At 46.2% G+C, this 21,047-nt stretch overlaps 1 protein-coding gene across 1 annotated transcript; it reads left to right on the top strand.

Annotated features, from left to right (window-relative positions):
- Window positions 1-17,535: 17,535 nt before the first annotated feature.
- Window positions 17,536-19,460, top strand: LRRC26 (leucine rich repeat containing 26). Its single transcript, XM_056539719.1, has 2 exons — window positions 17,536-18,148; window positions 19,153-19,460. Exons 1-2 carry the CDS (start codon window positions 17,536-17,538, stop codon window positions 19,458-19,460), a joined length of 921 nt encoding a protein of 306 aa, XP_056395694.1.
- The last annotated feature ends 1,587 nt before the right edge of the window (window positions 19,461-21,047 follow it).

Here is a 21,047-nt window from a genome sequence, read left to right as displayed (position 1 = left end):
GTTTCTTGGGTACTTTTTTGGGGTACCCTCTGCAGCGCCATACGTATTTGATGTGTACACAGAGGCGGAACATGTAGCTTCTGGGCCCCAGTGCACAATCTGTAACTGGGTCCATGTCTACTATGCACCATTTGTACTACTGGTATCTTCTTATGTGGCCCCCTGAGTCACAGGGCCCCGATGCGACTGCTACCTCTGTACCCCTATAGTTTCGCCCCTGTGTGTACACGTTTTTAGCCACTGGAAGTAGAAGTAGAACGTTTCCATTCACTGACAGCAAACAGAACAGAACTCTGGGTACGTTCCCACGTTGCGAAACCACCATGTTGTAGAAACCACGCCCCCCATGTGGTTAATATCGTCGCAACGAAACGCAGTCGTACCAGCAAAATTCTATGTCGATTGTCCGCCGCAGGTGCACGTGGTTTCGTTACAGTGTTACAGCTGTGGAGTGAGAACCCAGCCTAAGGGTACGTTCACTTAGGGGGATTTATTTGCGGGTTTCCCGCTGCGTATTTGAAAGGGGGCGGGCTCTTCTCAGCTGTCCGCAGCAGAAAATCGGCCCCCTTTCAAATACACAGTGGGAAACTCGCAACTAAATCTGCCCGTGTGAATGTACCCTTATACTTCTCAGAGCTGAGGGTTTGCTCCACTTGTATCCATTTCTGAAAAAGCCAGAAAAACTGCAGGATATTACGGTAAACGTGGAGCTGCGGAAAAGTCCCAGCACATGGCGGGATGATGGGAGTCATTTATTTGTGGCGTCTGTCAGTGTTTGATTATATAATCCTCGGCTCTTATCTCCTCCGCCTCTTTATTGAGCCGTTTTCCTGCAGAGGAGGAGACGACACAATGTACCAAAACCTCATCAGCGAAGGAAACGAGGCGCAAAGGTGTAAGGAGGCGTCTGGGTTATTACTGCGCATCTGTTCAGCGGGGACACAGAACAAGGCTTCCTGCTCTCAGAACGCCATAGAAAGCGACTTTATGGGGGAACTCCGACAGAGATCAGTATCCTGCAGCCTCACATCCTTCTCTAGGTTTATTACATTACAAATAACAACCACTTACCGTATAAGACTCACCTCATTTTATAGGATAAAAATCTAGAAAATAAAGATTCTCAACCAAATACAATGTAAAGTATAGGACAGTGGTCTTCACCCTGCGGACCTTCAGCTGTTGCAAAACTACAACTCCCAGCATGCCTGGACAGCCTAGGTCAGTGTTTCCCCAACCAGTGCGCCTCCAGCTGTTGCAAAACTACAACTCCCAGCATGCCTGGACAGCCTAGGTCAGTGTTTCCCCAACCAGTGCACCTCCAGCTGTTGCAAAACTACAACTCCCAGCATGCCTGGACAGCCTAGGTCAGTGTTTCCCCAACCAGTGCGCCTCCAGCTGTTGCAAAACTACAACTCCCAGCATGCCTGGACAGCCTAGGTCAGTGTTTCCCCAACCAGTGGGCCTCCAGCTGTTGCAAAACTACAACTCCCAGCATGCCTGGACAGCCTTGGTCATTGTTTCCCCAACCAGTGCGCCTCCAGCTGTTGCAAAACTACAACTCCCAGCATGCCCGGACAGCCGTTGGCTGTCCGGGCATGCTGGGAGTTGTAGTTTTGCAACATCTGGAGGTCCGCAGGTTGAAGACCACTGGAGGAGGTAATACTCACGTGTCCCCGCCGCTCCGGACCCGTCACCGCTGCCCTGGATGTCGCCCTCCATCGCTGTTGCCGCGTCCCCGGGGTGTCCCCGTCGCTCCAGAACGTCTCTGCTGCCCGGTATCCTCGCTCTACATCGCCGCCATAACGTCGCTATGCACCCCGCTATGCGCGCTGCTCCTATTGGATGACGGGACGGCGTGCGCGACGACAACGAAGGAGAGCGCCGGCCATGCAGGGGATCCCGGCACAGAGCAGACACCGAGGAGGCAGGTAAGGTCCCTCCCGGTGTCCTGTAAGCTGTTCCGCCGAACCGCCTGACTGAGCAGCCGGGTTAGTGTTATTTTCGCTTCAGACGAAGGGTTAATACAGGGCATGACCGCAATCGGTGATGTCCAGTATTAGCCGCGGGTCCCGGCCGTTGATGGCCGCAGGGACCGACCCGGTGTGTATTCGCCGTATAAGACGCACCAACTCCCCCCCCCCCCCCCCCCCCCCCAGTTTTGGAGTAGAAAAGTGCGTCTTATACGGCGAAAAATACGGTAATAACTCAGTAGTGAATATATTGGGGGCACTTGAAAACAGATCCCCCATGAACAATGCAGGAAGAAGGGTTCCCCATAAAAAGAGACAGCTACAGCCACATAAACAGGATAAGCCATGAGACTGACAGAGTACCTGCAAAAACAGTGCCAGCTGGAGAGTGCCCCTATGAATAGTACCAGCCAGGTAGTGCCCCTATATGTATACACACTGCTCAAAAAACTAAAGGGAACACTTACACAACACAATGTAACTCCAAGTCACTGACACTTGTGTGAGATCCCACTGTCCACTCAGGAAGAACACTGATTGACAATCAATTTCACATGGAACAGACAACACGTGGAAATTATAGGCAATTAGCAAGACACCCCCAGTAAAGGAGTGGTTCTGCAGGTGGTGGTGACCACAGACCACTTCTCAGTTCCTATGCTTCCTGGCTGATGTTTTGGTCATTTTTGAATGCTGGCGGTGCTTTCACTCTAGTGGTAGCATGAGACGGAGTCTACAACCCACACAAGTGGCTCAGGTAGTGCAGCTCATCCAGGATGGCACATCAATGCGAGCTGTGGCAAGAAGGTTTGCGGTGTCTGTCAGCGTAGTGTCCAGAGCATGGAGGCGCTACCAGGTGCTCTGTGGTCTTCACAGATGAAATCAGGTTCACACTGAGCACATGTGACAGACGTGACAGTCTGGAGACGCCGTGGAGAACGTTCTGCTGCCTGTAGCATCCTCCAGCATGACCGGTTTGGCGGGGGGTCAGTAATGGTGTGGGGTGACAATTCTTTTGGGGGCCCCACAGTCCTCCATGTGCTTGCCAGAGGTAGCCTGACTGCCATTAGGTACCGAGATGAGATCCTCAGACCCCTTGTGAGACCATATGCTGGTGCGGTTGGCCCTGGGTTCCTCCTAATACAAGACAATGCTAGACCTCATGTGGCTGGAGTGTCAGCAGTTCCTACAAGAGGAAGGCATTGATGCTATGGACTGGCCGCCCGTTCCCCAGACCTGAATCCGATTGAGCACATCTGGGACGTCTCGCTCCATCCACCACAGACTGTCCAGGAGTTGGCGGATGCTTTAGTCCAGGTCTGGGAGGACATCCCTCAGGAGTCCATCCTCCACCTCATCAGGATCATGCCCAGGCGTTGTAGGGAGGTCATACGGGCACGTGGAGGCCACACACACTACTGAGCCTCATTGGGACTTGTATTAAGGACATTACATAAAGTTGGATCAGCCTGTAGTGGGGTTTTCCACTGTGATTTTGAGTGTAACTCCATATCCAGACCTCCAGGGGTTAATACATTTCATTTCCATTGATAATTTTTGTGTGATTTTGTTGTCAGCGAATTCAACTATGTAAAGAGGAAAGTATTTCATACGATTAGTTCATTCATTCAGATCTAGGACGTGTTACCTTAGTGTTCTCTTAGTTTTTTCCGCAGTGTATACAGTACTAGGCAGAGAGTTTGTCTATAATATATATATATATATATTACCCCTATGAACAGACGAGTATGTATTTTTGTCATCTTTTGTAACATTACGCCGGCGGCCAATAGTCAGACAGTAAACCTGTTCTTCATGTTTCTTTGTTTTCCGGACTATTTTGTAGACATTATTCTGCATTATGATGAGGGACAAAATACAATACATTCATATCGGTCCCTGTCAGAGAGCAGATAGACCTCTATACCACACAGAACGGCGCTCAGGACAGGCATACGCCAAAAAAACGTAAGCTACTATCTGTTCCTGGGAAAGCCATAGACAACACAACCATTATGGCTTATTTAGAAGTTGTCACCCATCTTTTCTGGATTCCTGAATAGCAATAGCCCCGCATCAACATTATCATTTAATAGTTCATACATTTCCACATGCAGCGATATCAAATATATCCATGGGGTTAAATTATTTGTTCAATTTATTTTTTATTTTATTTTTTTAAATATAGAGAAAAGGAGGTGATTTGAGTTTTTTACTATTTAAAATTTTTATATATTTAAAATTACTATTAACATTTTCAAGTCTTCAGGGGGGAATTCTATAAGCAATCATAATTGCTTATAGCAGTGGTCTCCAAACTGGGTACCTCTAAAGGTTGCAAAACTACAACTCCCAGGCATGCTGGGAGTTGTAGTTTTGCCACAGCTGGAGGTCCACAGTTTGGAGACCACTGGCTTATTGCAATGCATTGAATTAAAATTTTGCAATGAGTTATTTTTTTCTAAACTGATTTTAATTAACAATAATAATAATAATAATAATCATCATCATAATAATCAAAAATAATCAATAATTATAATAATCACAATAATAATAATCAAACATAATAATAATCAATAATAATAATCATCAATCATAATAGGCATCATAATCATCAATAATCATAATAATCAATAGTAATAGTAATCAATATAAATAAACATCAATCATAACAAGCATCATAATCATGCATTAAACTAATAATAATAATCATAATATTAATAATCATCAATCATAATAATCAGTAATAATAATAATAAGCTTCATATTCATCCATAATAATAATAATCATCATCATCAGTCATAATAATGGTGATATAATAATAAGTAATAATCAGTAATAATAATAATCAAACATAATATATAATAATAATCAATAATCAATGGTAATAATCATCAATGTTAATAAGCATCATAATCATCAATAATCATAAAAATATATAATAATAATAATAATCATCAAACATAATAAGCATCATTATCATCCATATTATTAATAATAATAATAATTGGAGATGAGCGAACTTACAGTAAATTCGATTCGTCACGAACTTCTCGGCTCGTCAGTTGATGACTTTATCCTACATATATTAGTTCAGCCTTCAGGTGCTCCGGTGGGCTGGATAAGGTGGATACAGTCCTAGGAAAGAGTCTCCAGCCACCGGAGCACCTGAAGGCTGAACTAATTTATGCAGGAAAAGTCATCAACTGCCGAGAAGTTCGTGACGAATCGAATATACTGTAAGTTCGCCCATCTCTAATAATAATCATCGATCATAATAATCAGTAATAATTTTCATAATTAATAATCAACAATAATCATTCATAATTAAATAATCCCTTAGGAGAAAATCGGATAACTTTTGCAGCGGTAGCTGATTTATCAAACGCGCCAATTTTAAATTGTAGCAAAGGGCCCCCCACGATCTCCTGCATGGGGCCCCAGCTCCCCCCTCAGAGCAGGGGCCACCACACCCCCTCCATATACTGTATCTCTATGGGAGAGCCGATGACTGCCGAACAGCTCTGGCAGCCCCCGCTTTGGATGGGGGTCATGACATGACACTCTGGGGAAGAACCGGGGCCCCGTACAGGAGAGCGCGGGGGGCCACAGCCATCGGCCCCCCGCAATTTAAAACTGTGGATAGGGGATACGTTTTTCAGTAATGTTTAGGATGAGACATCTCCTTTAACTCTGACCCCAAAATTAATCCAGATCCCACATTATATCTTAAAGGGGTTATTCAGGAAAAAACTTTTTTTTATATATATCAATTGGCTCCAGAAAGTTAAACAGATTTGTAAATTACTTCTATTAAAAAATCTTAATCCTTTCAGTACTTATGAGCTGCTGAAGTTGAGCTGTTTTTTTGAGCTGTCTAAGTGCTCTCTGATGACACGTGTCTCGGGAACTGCCCAGTTTAGAAGCAAATCCCCATAGCAAACCTCTTCTACTCTGCTCTCTGCTGACATCTCTGCTTGTCTCGGGAACTGCACACTGTTGCCAGACAGAAAACAACAACTCAACTTCAGCAGTTGATAATTATTGAAAGGATTAAGATTTTTTAATAGAAGTAATTTACAAATCTGTTTAACTTTCTGGAGCCAGTTGATATATAAAAAAAAGTTTTTTTCATAGAATACCCCTTTAAAATCAACTCAAACCCTAAAGTTATTTCAGACACCAGATCAGACCCCTGAAATGTATCCAAATCTCCCTTAAAGGGGTTATCCAGGGGGAAAATATATATGTGTGTGTATGTGTATGTATATATATATATATATATATATATATATATATATATATATATATATAATCAACTGGCTCCAGAAAGTGAAGCAGATTTGTAATTTACTTCTAGAAAAAAAAATCTTAATCCTTCCAGTACTTATGAGCTGCTGAAGATGAGTTGTTCTTTTCTGTCTAAGTGCTCTCTGATGACACCTGTCTCGGGAGCTGTCCAGAGTAGGAGAAAATCCCCATAGCAAACTTCTTATGCTCCTGAGACAGACAGAGATGTCAGCAGAGAGCACTGTCGTCAGACAGAAAAGAACAACTCAACTTCAGCAGCTGATAACTATTGGAAGGATTAAGATTTTTTAATAGAAGTAATTTACAAATCTGTTTAACTTCCTGGAGCCAATTGATCTTAAAACATTTTTTTTTCATGGAATACCCCTTTAAGACACTATGGGACCCCCCCAACTATGATATATTTGCCCCTTGATGTAATAGGAAGTTCTATAGAGCAGTGGTCTGCAAACTGTGGACCTCCAGATGTTGCAAAACTACAACTCCCAGCATGCCCGGACAGCCGTTGGCTGTCCGGGCATGCTGGGAGTTAGAGTTTTGCAACATCTGGAGGTCCACAGTTTGGAGACCGCTGAATATTGGATGAATTCCTATATACTGTATAACTTTTCATAAAGATGGTCCTGGTTGGTGTGGTGCTGTGTTTTTGCACCCGGTAAGTTCACCCCTATGATGTCCTCTTTACAATAAGATGTCAGGTGTTGCCCGTAGCGACCAATCACAGCTCAGCTTTCATTTCCCAACCATCTCCAGTAAAATGAAAGCTGAGCTGTGACTGGTTGCCATGGGCGACACCAGACAGATCAGGATTCAGTCAGATTGCCGCCTGGTATAATCGCGTCCGGCAGCGGGTACAATCTATGACACACCCTCAGATGCGGGTACCACCGCCGGCTAATGGCGGACATCAGAGATCGCGCCGTTAACCCTTCAGTTACCGTGATCAATACTGATCAGGGGCATCTAAAGCATTAGATTAGGGCTTAGTGACACTCATCAGGCCACCTACAGCGTGATTGCGGGGGTCCGATGATTCAAGATGGCGACCGGAGCTTCCCTTACCTCCTCTGTGGAGCTCCTTCTGTGTGGTCGCCTTTCATTGTGTTAAAGGGGTACTCCGGTAGAAATTTTTATTTATTTTTTTTTTTAATCAACTGGTGCCAGAAAGTTAAACAGATTTGTAAATTACTTCTATAAAAAAAAATCTTAATCCTTCCAGTACTAATTAGCCGCTGAATACTACAGAGGAAATTATTTTCTTTTTGAAACACAGAGCTCTCTGCTGACATCACGAGCACAGTGCTCTCTGCTGGCATCTCTGTCCATTTTAAGAACTGTCCAGAGTAGGAGATAATCCCCATAGAAAACATATGCTGCTCTGGACAGTTCCTAAAATGGACATAGATGTCAGCAGAGAGCACTGTGCTCGTGATGTCAGCAGAGAGCACTGTGTTCCAAAAAGAAAATAATTTCCTCTGTAGTATTCAGCAGCTAATAAGTACAGGAAGGATTAAGATTTTTTTTTAATAGAAGTAATTTACAAATCTGTTTAACTTTCTGGCACCAGTTGATTTAAAAAGAAGCTTTCCACTGGAGTACCCCTTTAAGGGGCCTGGGGGGGGGGGGGGACAGTCTGTGTAACTGTGGGAATGTTCCAATATTTCCCCAATTCTTCCATAACATCATCCATGACAACATTTTCCTTTTTTAGGATGAAATAAAATACACAAAACTAGAGGAGGTGGAAGGGAGCCATACATGGGGCTTAACACTTCTCTCTGTGCTGGTAATCGGAACAACTAGAGATGAGCTAACGTACAGTAAATTCAATTCGTCACGAACTTCTCGGCTCGGCAGTTGATGTCTTTTCCTGCGTAAATTAGTTCAGCCTTCAGGTTCTCCGGTGGGCTGGAAAGGGTGGATACAGTCCTAGGAAAAGAGTCTGCTAGGACTGTATCCAGCTTTTCCAGCCCACCGGAGCACCGGAAAGCTGAACTAATTTATGCAGGAAAAGACATCAACTGCCGAGCCGAGAAGTTCGTGACGAATCGAATTTACTGTAAGTTCAATCATCTCTACTCGTGATGTCATCAGAGCGCATTCCAAAAAGAAAATAATTTCCTCTGTAGTATTCAGCAGCTAATAAGTACAGGAAGGATTAAGATTTTTTTTAATAGAAGTAATTTACAAATATGTTTAACTTTCTGCCACCAGTTGATTTAAAAGAAAAAAGGTTTTCACCGGAGTACCCCTTTAAATACATTTACAAAACCAGAATTGTCTTTTTTGGCACCTTGCACCTCCCAAAAAACAAAGATTAGAAAGTTGGCAGAAAGTCTAAAATATTATCAATAAAAACTACAGTTCAGGGGATGGGTCAGAATTTGGCAAAACAATAAAAAAATTAGTTCCTTTTCTGTGATCTACATACTGAATTTTCTCATCATACTAAATAGTGGAATTATTAATAGGTCCACTAGGGGGCAGTATAGGACCTGTAATAGTTAACACCCACCACTTATTCAGTGATGGCAAATCCTGGCAATATGGTCTCCAAACTGTGGACCTCCAGCTGTTGCAAAACTACAATTCCCAGCATGCCCGGACAGCCAACGGCTGTCCGGGCATGCTGGGAGTTTTAGTTTTGCAACAGCTGGAGGTCCACAGTTTGGAGACCATATTGCCAGGATTTGCCATCACTGAATAAGTGGTGGGTGTTAACTATTACAGGGTGTTAACTGCTGCGGGGCCCGGGTTGGCTAGAGGAGCAGTTGTTGGGGGCGGCTTATGGTTCGGCTTCCGGCCCTGCTCCGGTGGCTGGTCTGCGTCCTCCTCCTCCTTCGCTCCTCATGCTCCTTCGCGGCTGAGCCTGGAGGTGGTCCCACATGCGCAGCGCCGCAGAAATCCCCGGCCGGTGGCCCCTCCGGCTTCCCCTGCCCGCTCTGCAGTGGGATTTGGAGCTGTTTACGGACGCGGCGGGGAGTTTTGGAGTGGCAATGGTGTGCGGGGCCGTGGCCGGAGGACTGGAAGGACAGGGGGCTTGTGCGGAACTTGGCTCTGGAGCTGTTCCCTATTGTGGTGGCGGTGGTGATTTGGGGGGAGCAGCTCAGAAATCCTAAAGTTTGTTTTCGTTGCGATAACCTTGGGGTTGTGCAGGCGGTGAATGCGCAGACGGCTGGTTCCCCATCTGTGGTCTCCTTGCTGCGTAGGTTAGTGTTGCGGGGGCTTGAGTTGAATGCGCATTTTGTTGCTAAGCATGTTCCTGGGCCTTTCGTATATCGGAGTTGGTGGCTCCGAGCAGGCGGAAGGTGGGGGTCTATTAGCGGTAGATGTGGTGCTGGTGGGTGATTATTGGAATGTGTGCTCTGCAGGTCCAAGACGGATCAATTGGGGAGGGGCTTTCGGGTGCACTTAGCCTCGTTGCGGGGGTCGGCGATGTGCCCGGTTCATTGCTTTTGGGAGTTTGTGGCTGTGCGCCCCAGTGGGGAGGGTCCTTTGTTGATGCACGAGGATGGGTCGTTTTTGTCCAGGTTTCGATTCGTGCAGGTTTTTCGACGTCTAGGTGAGGTGGGCTGCGTCCTGGGGAGTATAGTTCTCACTCCTTTCAGATCAGAGCGGCCACTGAGGCGTCCTGGTGGGGGATGGGCCCGGAGGTCATTCGGCGGATTGGGCGATGGGCATCGCAGCGCTTTCAATTATATGTTTGACCTCATCTGTTGTGATCTGTGTCTGTTCGTTTGTTTGTGGGGACTTGTTGGGGGAGTGATGGTGTTTCATTTTCGCTGTTGTGTGTTACAGATCCCGGGCCCTGCTTGGTTTGGATAGTTGGGCACGCATACGTGCGCAGGGGCAGTGAGAGGGCTGATGTGCGGCCGGATGGTGATGTGCAGCTGGGTCTCCCCAGTGCCATGGTGCCAGTGGGTTGGCTCGGTGGAGGGGGGGGGGGGATTTGCTGTGGTCAGAATTGCTCCCCTTTATACAGTCCTTGGACAGGGCTCCTGACGTGTTGGTTATCCACGCGGGGGGAAACAATCTGGCGGTTCACACCTCCAGGTCGTTGCTGCAGGACATTAAGCTTGATCTTCTGTGTTTGTGGCCTTCTTTCCCGGGCATCATGGTCATCTGGTGCGACATTGTGGCTCGATTACGATGGAGGCAGGCGCGGTCGGTGGTCAAGGGGAATCGGGCCAGGGCCCGGGTTAATAAAGCTTTCGGGAGGTTCGTGGCAAGGAATGGGGGGGGGGGGGGGCTTGTTGTCCGACACGTGGAACTGGAGGTGTCTTCTGTGGATTTTTTGGGGCGTGATGGCGTTCACTTAAACGCTATTGGAATGGACTTGTGGGCACTGTCCATCCGGGAGATGGTGGAGCGAGCAGTGGAGTTGTGGAGGGACGGCCTGGTATAAGGTGTGGCGGGAGCTGGAGGGGGATTTGGAGGCATGCTTGAACGGTTGGTAGCGGCCCGGTCACAATGGCCGGGGGGAGCTGGGTTGGTAGACAGGTGTGCCCTTGGGTTAGGTGATGGACGACCATGGGCACAGCAGGAGAGAGTGGATGGAAGAGAAGTTGCCTTCAGGTCACCCTCCAGCTTGTTGCTATCTCAGGGTTTAGGGTCAGTTATATATATTTGTTACTGGGTTTTGTTAATAAAATTGGACCGCTGTGGCCTTTTCACCAGAAGTGGATGCAAGGTAAATGGGCAAGTGTTCAGGGTTTATGGGGGATCAGGGGAGGTCAATGGACAAGCGTGCATTTGTGATGGCCCATTACGGTAGTTGTTACCCCGTACCCTTTCTGTCCTGTCATGCAGCCGCCCTGCAGTGTCCCCTTCCCCCCCCCCCCCCCCTGCATCTGTTCTACTGTAATTGTATATTATCCTCTATGTCATGTAGATAAGAATGTTGTATCTTTAAGAAAGGTTAACATGTGATCACCAGTTGTCATGTGATTGTTACCCAGGAGGCATCAGTGACCAGGTGACTTAAGGGTGACCTATAGAACCCACCAGAGTCTCCCCCATAAAAGTCCTGGGAGGAGTCTCTTCTCTCTCTTAGTTCCTGAGTCTTTGCTGAGGTGCAGTCGAGCCTAAGAGTCTGGAGTCATAGGAGCCTCAAGTCAAGTCTGCAGCCACAAGATAAAGTCACAGCTTTAATTTGTCCAAAACGCCCTGCAAGTCCCAGCAAGGCCTTAAGGTCTCTGAAGTCACTGGTCACCTCCGTGGCCCTGGCTACACTGTATAGACTGTACCATCTGTCACTCAGTAAAGCTACTGTTGTCCATAACTTGGCGTTGGAGTCATTATTGCCCCCGTGCCTAACCCAGGATCCAGCGGTATACCTTCAGGTGGTATTGAGGATAAACCTCGCCCTGCGTCACAAATACAAGGGTTAATGCCATCTGCCCCTAGGGTAATTAAATTTGCCCTTCATCACACCCCATACCAAACATGTGTACATGGGGGATCAGGGGAGGTAAATGAACAAGCATGCGTGTACATGGGATCAGTGGAGGTAAATGAACAAGCATGCGGTGTATATGGATGATCAGGGAGGTAAATGAACAAGCATGCGGTGTATATACGGGATCAGGGAGGTAAATGAACAAGCATGCGGTGTATATGGGGATCAGGAGAGGTAAATTAACAAGCATTGCGGTGTATATATAGGATCAGGGGAGGTAAATGAACAAGCATGCGGTGTATATATGGGATCAGGGGAGGTAAATGAACAAGCATGCGGTGTATATATGGGATCAGGGGAGGTAAATGAACAAGCATGCGGTGTATATATGGGATCAGGCATGGTAAATGAACAAGCATGCGGTGTATATATGGATCAGGGGAGGTAAATGAACAAGCATGCGGTGTATATATGGATCAGGGGAGGTAAATGAACAAGCATGCGGTGTATATATGGGGTCAGGGGAGGTAAATGAACAAGCATGCGGTGTATAATGGGATCAGGGGAGGTAAATGAACAAGCATGCGGTGTATAGGCGGGATCAGGGGAGGTAAATGAACAAGCATACGGTATGTATACGAGATCAGGGGAGGTAAATGAACAAGCATGCGGTGTACATACGGGATCAGGGGAGGTAAATGAACAAGCATGCGGTATGTATATGGGATCAGGGGAGGTAAATGAACAAGCATGCGGTGTACTTACGGGATCAGGGGAGGTAAATGAACAAGCATGCGGTGTATATATGGGATCAGGGGAGGTAGCTGACAGCTTTCTTATGTTCAGCACTTCTTTAACTCTTACTTTTCTTGGCTCCTGTTCGGGCCTCCGGTGTCTTCTCCTACCACCCAGCTCAGGTATCAGACGGATGAGAAAAGTCTTTGAAGCAGATGATCTCCAGACAAACAGAATTAATTTCTAATGTAAACAGGAGCCAGAAGGAAGCGGGGGCCCGGCTGTAAGGTGAGGGAACGCGCCTCCTATTTAAAGTAATTAAAGCTGAATAATTTCGTTTATGCCTATGTAATGTATTAAATGGGCAACGCCGCTTTACAGAAACTATTAACCTGTTGTAGACCAGCCAAAAAAATGTGATTAGTCGGGTTCTTCGTGTTCAGACCCTGACCGATCACTAGAATAAGCTGGGAGAAGAGCACGCTTAGCCGCACACTTCTCTCCTGGCTCATCTAGCGATCGGTCGGTTTCCGTGGGATTCTGCTGCACCGTGCACATGGCAAAATTCCTGCTGCTGGATGTGGATGCTGGGTTTCTGAAGTAAGGGGGGGGGGGGGGGGGGGGGTCGGTTTTCTTTCTTCCCTTTGTTCGCCCTGGATCACTTTAGTAGCTTTTCAGGGTATAAAGTGAACCAGCACAAAAGTGAAAGCCTTCCCCTGAACCCTTCCAAACCCACCACCTACTGGAGCTCCCTGGGCATACCCGGGGGTCTCATTAAACCATTCGTTACATACCTGGGGATCAAAATAGGGAAAAATGCCCCCCCCCCCCCCCTTATTCAAACAAATCCAGGAGGAGCTACGATGTTGTCTCCCTCCTCCAATCCCCTTCCTGGGCAGATGTCATCTTAGTATGATGATCAGTTTCCCGCGACTCCTATATCACCTGCAGATTTTATGAAATCCTTGTTAAACGGGTACTCCGCTGTTAGACATCTTATCCCCTATTGAAAAGATAGGGGATAAGATGTCTGATTGCGGGGGTCCCGCTGCTGGGGCCCTGCGATCTCCCGCACCACCCGGCCACGCCCCTCCTGACGTTACGCCCCCTCCATTCATGTCTATGGGAGGGGGCGTGTCGAAAGACACGCCCCCTCCCATAGACATGAATGGAGGGGGCGTGGCGGGATGTCATGAGGAGGCATGGCCGTGATGTCACGATCATGGCCTCCGATTTCCGCACTCCCATTCCCACTTCTGAAAGCGGAAATTCAGAAGTGTGAATGGGAGTGCGGAATCCCATAGAATTCCTATGAGCTTTGATTTGAGGCGAAATTCTGCAATCCAAAATTGAGTGTGAATTGACCCTAACAAGTCTATGGGCTTTAAAGGGTGCCTCTCATCAAATAAACTTTTGATATATTTTAGATTAATGAATGTTGAATAACTTTCCAATAGCATGTTAATGAAAAATATGCTTCTTTCTATTGTATTTTTCCCTATCAGTCCCGTCAGCAAGCATTTCTGACTCGTGCTGGAGTCCTAAACACTCAGAGCTGCCAGCCTGCTTTGTTCACAGCCAAACAGGCTGTGAACAAAGCAGGCTGGCAGCTCTGAGTGTTCTCCTTTGTGAACAAAGCAGACTGGCAGCTCGTAGTGTTTAGGACTCCAGCATGAGTCTGAAATGCTTGCTGCCCGGACTGGTAGGGAGACCCCTAGTGGTCATTTCTTCAAAGTGGAAAATGAAATAGAAAGAAGCATATTTTTTAATAACATGCAATTGTAAAGTTATTCTGCATACATTAATCTATAATATATCAAAAGTTTTTTTTGATGAGAGGTACCCTTTAATTTGAGGCAGAATTACGCAAGCGGAAATTCTGCTGTGTGAATAGACTCCTTTTTATGTCCTAGTGTCAGATATGCTGCAGATATGGGATTGTCCATGTCATGTTATAGTATTTTCATATTTGTGCCATTTTGTATTTCGTAGTTCTGATGTGGGTACTGCGCTACTCACCTAACTTTTCCCAACGTGCTCTTTTGCTGTATTATCATCATCATCGCTGTTCTTCTTTTAAAAATTGTGAAAAATCCAATAAACAAAGTTTAAAAAAAAAAAGAAAAAAGAAAGAAAGAAAAAAAAGAATTGAGTTCAGATTAGAAATGCGTTTCCTATGTGATCAATTAAGCAATAGGTGTCTGTGGTGTCCCAGCACCAATAGCTGTCCGGTGGCTTTGGACAGCCTCGGGCAGCTTGGTAGCACAAGGTGTTGGGCCCACCAGAGACCTACAGTTAAATTAATTATGTTCATACTTTATTGCACAATAATATGTTTTTCTAAATCAATTATATTCTTGTTATGTGTATATATATATATATATATATATATATATATATATATATAGTTTATGTGTTACTGTACCCTTAAATGAGAGCAGTGAACCCAATGTGACCCTGCTTGCCAATGGGAACCTCTAAAGTCTCCCTTATGTAGTGTAGTGGGGGAGGAGTTGCCCCAGATTTAGTTTTCCAATAAGCTGAGCCCCAGTGTGGCTCAGGTGTGCTGTGTGTTGTGTGCTCTGAGGAGAGGCCCAGCTTAATTCTAATCTCACAACTGGTCATCCTGCAAGTATTATTTGCACAATGGAAACTCATGCCCCTGTGGAGAAGGCTTCTATACCTTGACAGAACCCTGCCTACCAGGATTCATCTTTCCGTCTCACAAGTCGGTATTTATCTGTTTGGTGTAAGTACCCCAAGTCCCAGCAAGACAACAGGGCTCCCAAGGGGTTACGCTGCACTCTCTCACCTAAAGCTAGCTGTAAGTGTATAACCATCTGCACCTGCTCAGTAAAGACAGTTATCCATAACCTGACTTCAGTGTGTTCATTTACTCCCCGTTTCTGGCCCAGGAGAAGCTGTCTCCAACCTTGGACTATGTATAGGATAACGGTGCACTGGCATCACAAAGTGATACGGTATTTCTACCTGTCAGGCGTGATACTACCTCAAATCCACTTACCTGTAAATTCCATCCATCTTGGATCGTGAACTGCGCCGCGTACAAACATTATACAATTGGTCATAATCCGTGTAGTGTCAGTCCAGCACCAAAGTTGTAGTTTTGCAACAGCTGGAGGCACCCTCGTTGGGAAGCACAGTATAGAGGGAATGGCTCTTATAATAATGTGATATTAGAGTATATAATCTAGGCAGAGGGCCCGGTCTGAAGAGCGCCCCCACAGGTCGCGGCGCTCGTGTTGTATTATTAATGAGCCGTCAGTGTTTCCACCGCAGAGCGCGTCGGGTTGTTAATCCTTCTCACCCAAACATGTTTAAATATTAAATCTGGGGCTCAGGTCTGGAAACCACTAACTGTATTTACTCCTTAATAAATCCTATATTCCCCAGGGAACCCGTTCGCCGGATGCCAGGGACGTGTTTACCAATCACTCAGCCCGGGCAGCGTTCCAGGAGGATCATTTCACGTTGCGTCTAATCTATTACTATTGGAATCATGATGGTTTCTGCTCTGATTAAATGTCTCATATTCTGCCTATAAAGTCTCCTAAATTATAAGGGGTGTCCCAGGAGAATGAAGAGTCCTCAGAGCCGCCTCCCCATAACCCCATTAACTTTGATAGTGCTCCCTGCACAGCTTATATAGTGCACCATAAGTTCTCAGTCATGTTTATTGCAATTCCATCAGGGGTGGGGGGGGGGGGGGGGGAGGGGGGGAGGTTATAACAACTATATACCCTTATCCCATACAGATAGCAGCAGTATACAGATAGAGCTGGAGGGGAGGTGCATAACTACTATATATCCTGATCCCATATAGAATGCTGCAGCAGTACATAGATAAAGCAGGAGGGGAGGTGTATAATTACTATATATCCTGATGCCATAGAGAGAGCAGCAACCTTAGTATACAGATAGAGCTGGAGGGGAGATGTGTAACTACTATGTATCCTGATCCCATAGAGATACCAGCAGTATACAGATGGAGCTGGAGGGTAGGGGTCTGTGAGCTAGCAGGAGGGATCTGATAGGTGATGAGGTCATCCTGTAGTTCATAGGAAGTCAGCTGATTCAGGATTGACCACTTTCTCTCACACATTAAAGGGGTACTCCGGTGAAAAAAAAATGTTTAGAATCAACTGGTGCCAGAAAGTTATACAGATTTGTAAATTACTTCTATATAACAATCTTAATCCTTCCAGTACTTATCAGCTGCTATATGCTCCAGAGGAAGTTGTGCAGTTCTTTTCTGTCTGACCACAGCGCTCTCTGCTGACACCTCTGTCCTTGTTAGGAACTGTCCAGAGCAGGAGAGGTTTTCTATGGGGATTTGCTCCTACTCTGGACAGTCCCTGACATTCTTTCTATTCTTTCTCCGGATTTCGCTCGGAAATGCATTACTGTCTGTGAGACGGCGCATTAACTGTGGGTCCTAGTGCCCACCGCCCGTGTTTTCCAGACATTCCGCACATTTTACTACAGTGAGAACATGGCCTTATGCTTGCTGGATCCAGGTTTTTCTTTTGTGCTATGTTATAGGGAATACCTTTAATAAAAAGGGGTCGGTGCCTTCAGTTCGGTCTCTGTCCATATGGGGGTCCTGCCTTAAAGCTCCCATTGAAAGAAGAAAACAGACAAGTCAAAATCCACAATAAAATCCACAAGCCATGTATTCTTGCAGATTTGGCAGCAGATAACCTACGGAACAAGGAACTTTACATTGTTCGCTCCGTCCCCCCTCTAATCTCTTACAATCTGCCCTTTCGTGGTGAGAAATATTTCTCTTCTCTATCCTGTTGGGTGGAGTTCGGTCACATATCCCTGTCAATAGGAGAACAATGAAGGAAAACACAGCAGCCACATAACCTTAGATTAATCTCGGCTAATATTTGCACAGCTCATGTGACCCGTCATTCACTTCAGAAGTTTTTGGAAGACGTTTTTTTTTTCGGTATTAAACTTATAAGACAACCTCAAAGAAAGGAATGAGATGCTGCCGTGATATGTGGAGGTCATGATTTCACGCTTTTTTGGGAGGGATCTCGAAAGTTTGTAGACATTTCGTCTGAATTGATGGAAGATCGGTCATTGACATGAAGGTTTTTCTAGAGATAATCCTACTCGTGCCCCTGATAAGTCCAGGCAATCTACAGGACTCCAGATGTCCAGATATCTGCAGCTGTTCCTTAGGAGTTGTAGACTGCTACGGGAGAGGTCTCCATTTCATTCCAGAAAATCTGGATAAGGACACCCACACCGTGCTTCTTGCCTACAATAAAATCACTGCTCTGAAGACCTTGTCCTTCCATAAGTACCCGAACCTGTACCATCTGGAGTTACACAACAACCTCATCTCCACCATCGACCCTCAAGCTTTCAAGAACCTCCAGAACCTCAGCTACTTGGATCTTAGCAGCAACCAGTTGACCGCTCTAACACCCGAGATGTTCCGGCCGTTGTTCGGTCTAAAAACGTTAAACCTGAGTAACAACCGGATCGCCAGGTTACCTGAGAACATTCTGAAGCCTCTCGGAAATTTGACCGCACTTTATCTACACAACAATGCCCTGATCGGCCTGAGGGTGGACATCTTATATAGCCTACCGGCCTTGACCCAGCTGAGATTGGATGGGAACCCCTGGGTGTGTACTTGTCAGATTCAGTTTCTGTTGTCTTGGATGATAGACAATGCTGAGAAAATATATGGTAAGAGTCCATTAGTTAAGGAGAACTTGTTCTAAAATGGAGGTCCTCGACAAGTCTTCGAAGCCCGACAACAGTCCAAGATTTGCATTTTTTCCATGTTCTATTCTAATGGCGTAACTGGAAAATTGGGAATGTTGGTGGGCCCTGAGGACTGAGTTGGGGACCACTGGTCTACAGGATTTGGATATACTCTAAAGAGTTGACCCAATCAACTATGTTGTAAAATAGCTTCCTAGTAAGAAACCGATGGATACATAGATACAAACCATCTGTCATTAGGATGGACAACATACATTTAGGGCAGTGTTTCCCAACCAGTGTGTCTCATGCTGTTGCAAAACTACAACTCCAGCATACCCGGACAGGCAAAGGCCTTTAGGAGGTTGTCCTGGTTGTCCTCTAGTCCCCCTAGACCACCATATGGCCCACACTTGTCACTCAACACTTTTGCCAAGCTAGAATCCTCAAGAAGGTTTAGAGGGGCTAAGTTCATACTATACCCGTTGTTACTATATTGTACCATAGAGAACATTTTGCATCCCTGAGATGTCCTAGGGTACGATCCTGTAGTGTTTGGTGAGGGTCTTCTACTCCAGTGGTCCCCAACCCAGTCCTCGAGGCCTACCAATATTCCAAGTTTTATCAGTTACTCCTTTGGAATAGAACAGGAAGAAGTTCCAGTCCTGGACTGTTGGTGGCCTTGAGGACTGGGTTGGGGACCTCTGGTCTATTCTATTGTGGTTATATAGTCAACTTGTCTTCCCCATCCCTAGTAAAACCTTATCATAATCCTTACCGCCAAGAATAGCAGTGATCCAGCCAACATTTGCCGTTCCACTTTCAGTAGTAGGGGGTTCTCCAGGTCAAGAAAACCAAACTTTTTCCCACAAACAGCCCCACCATTGTTTACAGTTTATGTCTGGTATTGCAGCTCAGAGTACCAGACACGGTCCATGGACAGGAGTGGTGCCGGTAACTTTTAGATTTTTGTTGATATCTTTCAGAGAAAGAAAGAACTTTATGCGGTGTCCCAAAATATCTCAACCAGTATCCGGTCATGGACATTGCGCGGGATTCCTTTGACCACTGCCAGCATTTCTTCACCCTGTATGAATACCTGTACTTCCTGCTGATTGGCATGGTGCTATTCATGAGCAGCACCATCCTCTGCCTGATAACAGGGTCACTCATTGTCTCCTACGAACGTTTGGTGCTAAAAGTCCAACGAAAGCCACACGTGTATAAGAAAAGGATCATCCGGAAACGGGAGAACACAACAAATGGCCACCACTTACCAGTATGTCGTATATGAAGGAAGTAATGGCCGAAACTTGTGTATGCACCTTCTGTAAGGTTCCCTAACTTTATATAAGAATAATGATGCAAAATAATAGCTACCACTCACCATGATATACGTCACTACCACGACCCTGCCCCCACAAATGTCACAATCCAAAGAGATGGCAGCTCCATGAAAGATCACAACTGACCCACAGTCCGATTCTGCAGGTGTCCTATGCTACCCAGTGGGCATAGCCGCCGTTTTACGTTGCTCACCATCTACACCGGGACCTCTCTCAGAAGTAGTGACCTGGAAGTCCCCTGTAGTAAAGAAAAGATCCTTAAAGGGGTAGTCCAGTGGTGAAAAACTTATCCCCTATCCTAAAGAGATCGCGGGGGGTCCGACCGCTGGGGTCGCTGGGGTCCCCTGCGATCTCTCTGTACAGGGCCCTGGCTCTCTGGCCAGATAGCGGGTGTCGACCCCCACACAAAGAGGCGGCCGACACGCCCCCTCAATACATCTCAATGGCAGAGCCGGAGATTGCCGAAGGCAGCGCTTCGGCTCTGCCATAGAGTTGTATTGAGGGGGCATGTTGGACGCCGCTTCGTGCGGAGGTCGACACGCCCCTTCCCGCGGGCTGTCGGGGCTCCGTACAGGAGATCGCAGGGGACCCCAGCAGTTGGACCCCCTGCGATCTGCAACTTATCCCCTATCCTTAAGATAGGGGATAAGTTGTACACCACTGAGTCACCACTGGACTACTTCTTTAAAGGGAAGGAAGGATCCTTAAAGGGGAATTTCAATATCAGAAAATTGTTTTAAAAAATTTTTTTGGGCCCAAGACATATAGTTTACTAATATAGTGTTATCACACATTGTACTGTTTATTTGTGTGATTTACCACTGACAGAAAGTTATTTAGTCTTCTCATTGTCAATGTGAGGTTGTCTCAGCAGCTCCCTGGCTCCTCTCTCTCTCTCCTGATAGCAGGGCCATAGCTATGGAGGTAGCAGAGGTAACAGTCGCACCGGGCCCTGGTGGCTAAGGGGGCCTCAAAGCACATCTTCCCCATAAGAGACCAGTATTGTTATTGGCATATGGGGTCCTGTTGCAGATTTTGCATCGGGGCCCATAAGCTACAAGCTACGACTCTGCCTCATAGGAAGTTTTGTGGTCCTCTCATTGTCAGTGTGGTGTTGTCTCAGCAGCTCCCTGGCTCCACCATCTCTCCTGACAGGAAGTTGTGTATTCCTCTCATTGTCAGTGTGGTGTTGTCTCAGCAGCTCCCTGACTCCCCCCCCCCCCCTCTCCTGACAGGAAGTTGTGTAATGCTTTCATTGCCAATGTAGTGTTGTTTCTGCAGCTCCAGACTCGTCCCTATCTCCAATGCATCATCATCTACTGTCATAATCATTGGATCTTGTCTCGGAGCTCTAGCCCCACCCCTGAGTACAGTTGTCACCCCTAACCAGCCGCTATATCTACATTACCATCTCCCTGTCATATACATATATAAATATATATCTTTTTTGTGACATTTAGGGATGAATGAGGTGTGATTACAGGTGCTTCCTTCTGCTGAACAATGCCACAGGCAGAGGAGCAGACAGGGAATGA

The sequence above is a fragment of the Hyla sarda genome, chromosome 9, assembly GCF_029499605.1.
Source record: "Hyla sarda isolate aHylSar1 chromosome 9, aHylSar1.hap1, whole genome shotgun sequence".
Lineage (NCBI taxonomy): Eukaryota > Metazoa > Chordata > Amphibia > Anura > Hylidae > Hyla > Hyla sarda.
The sequence above is the reverse complement of the archived record's forward strand: the minus strand, read 5'-3'. Positions and strand labels throughout refer to the sequence as shown.

What these genes read in the sequence shown, in the direction of transcription:
- LRRC26 (XM_056539719.1), top strand. Translation starts at nt 17,536, where the DNA reads ATGAAGGTTTTTCTAGAGATAATCCTACTCGTGCCCCTGATAAGTCCA. An exon ending in CAATGCTGAGAAAATATATG is followed by an intron (nt 18,149 to 19,152) that starts GTAAGAGTCCAT and finishes GATATCTTTCAG; the next exon opens with AGAAAGAAAGAACTTTATGC.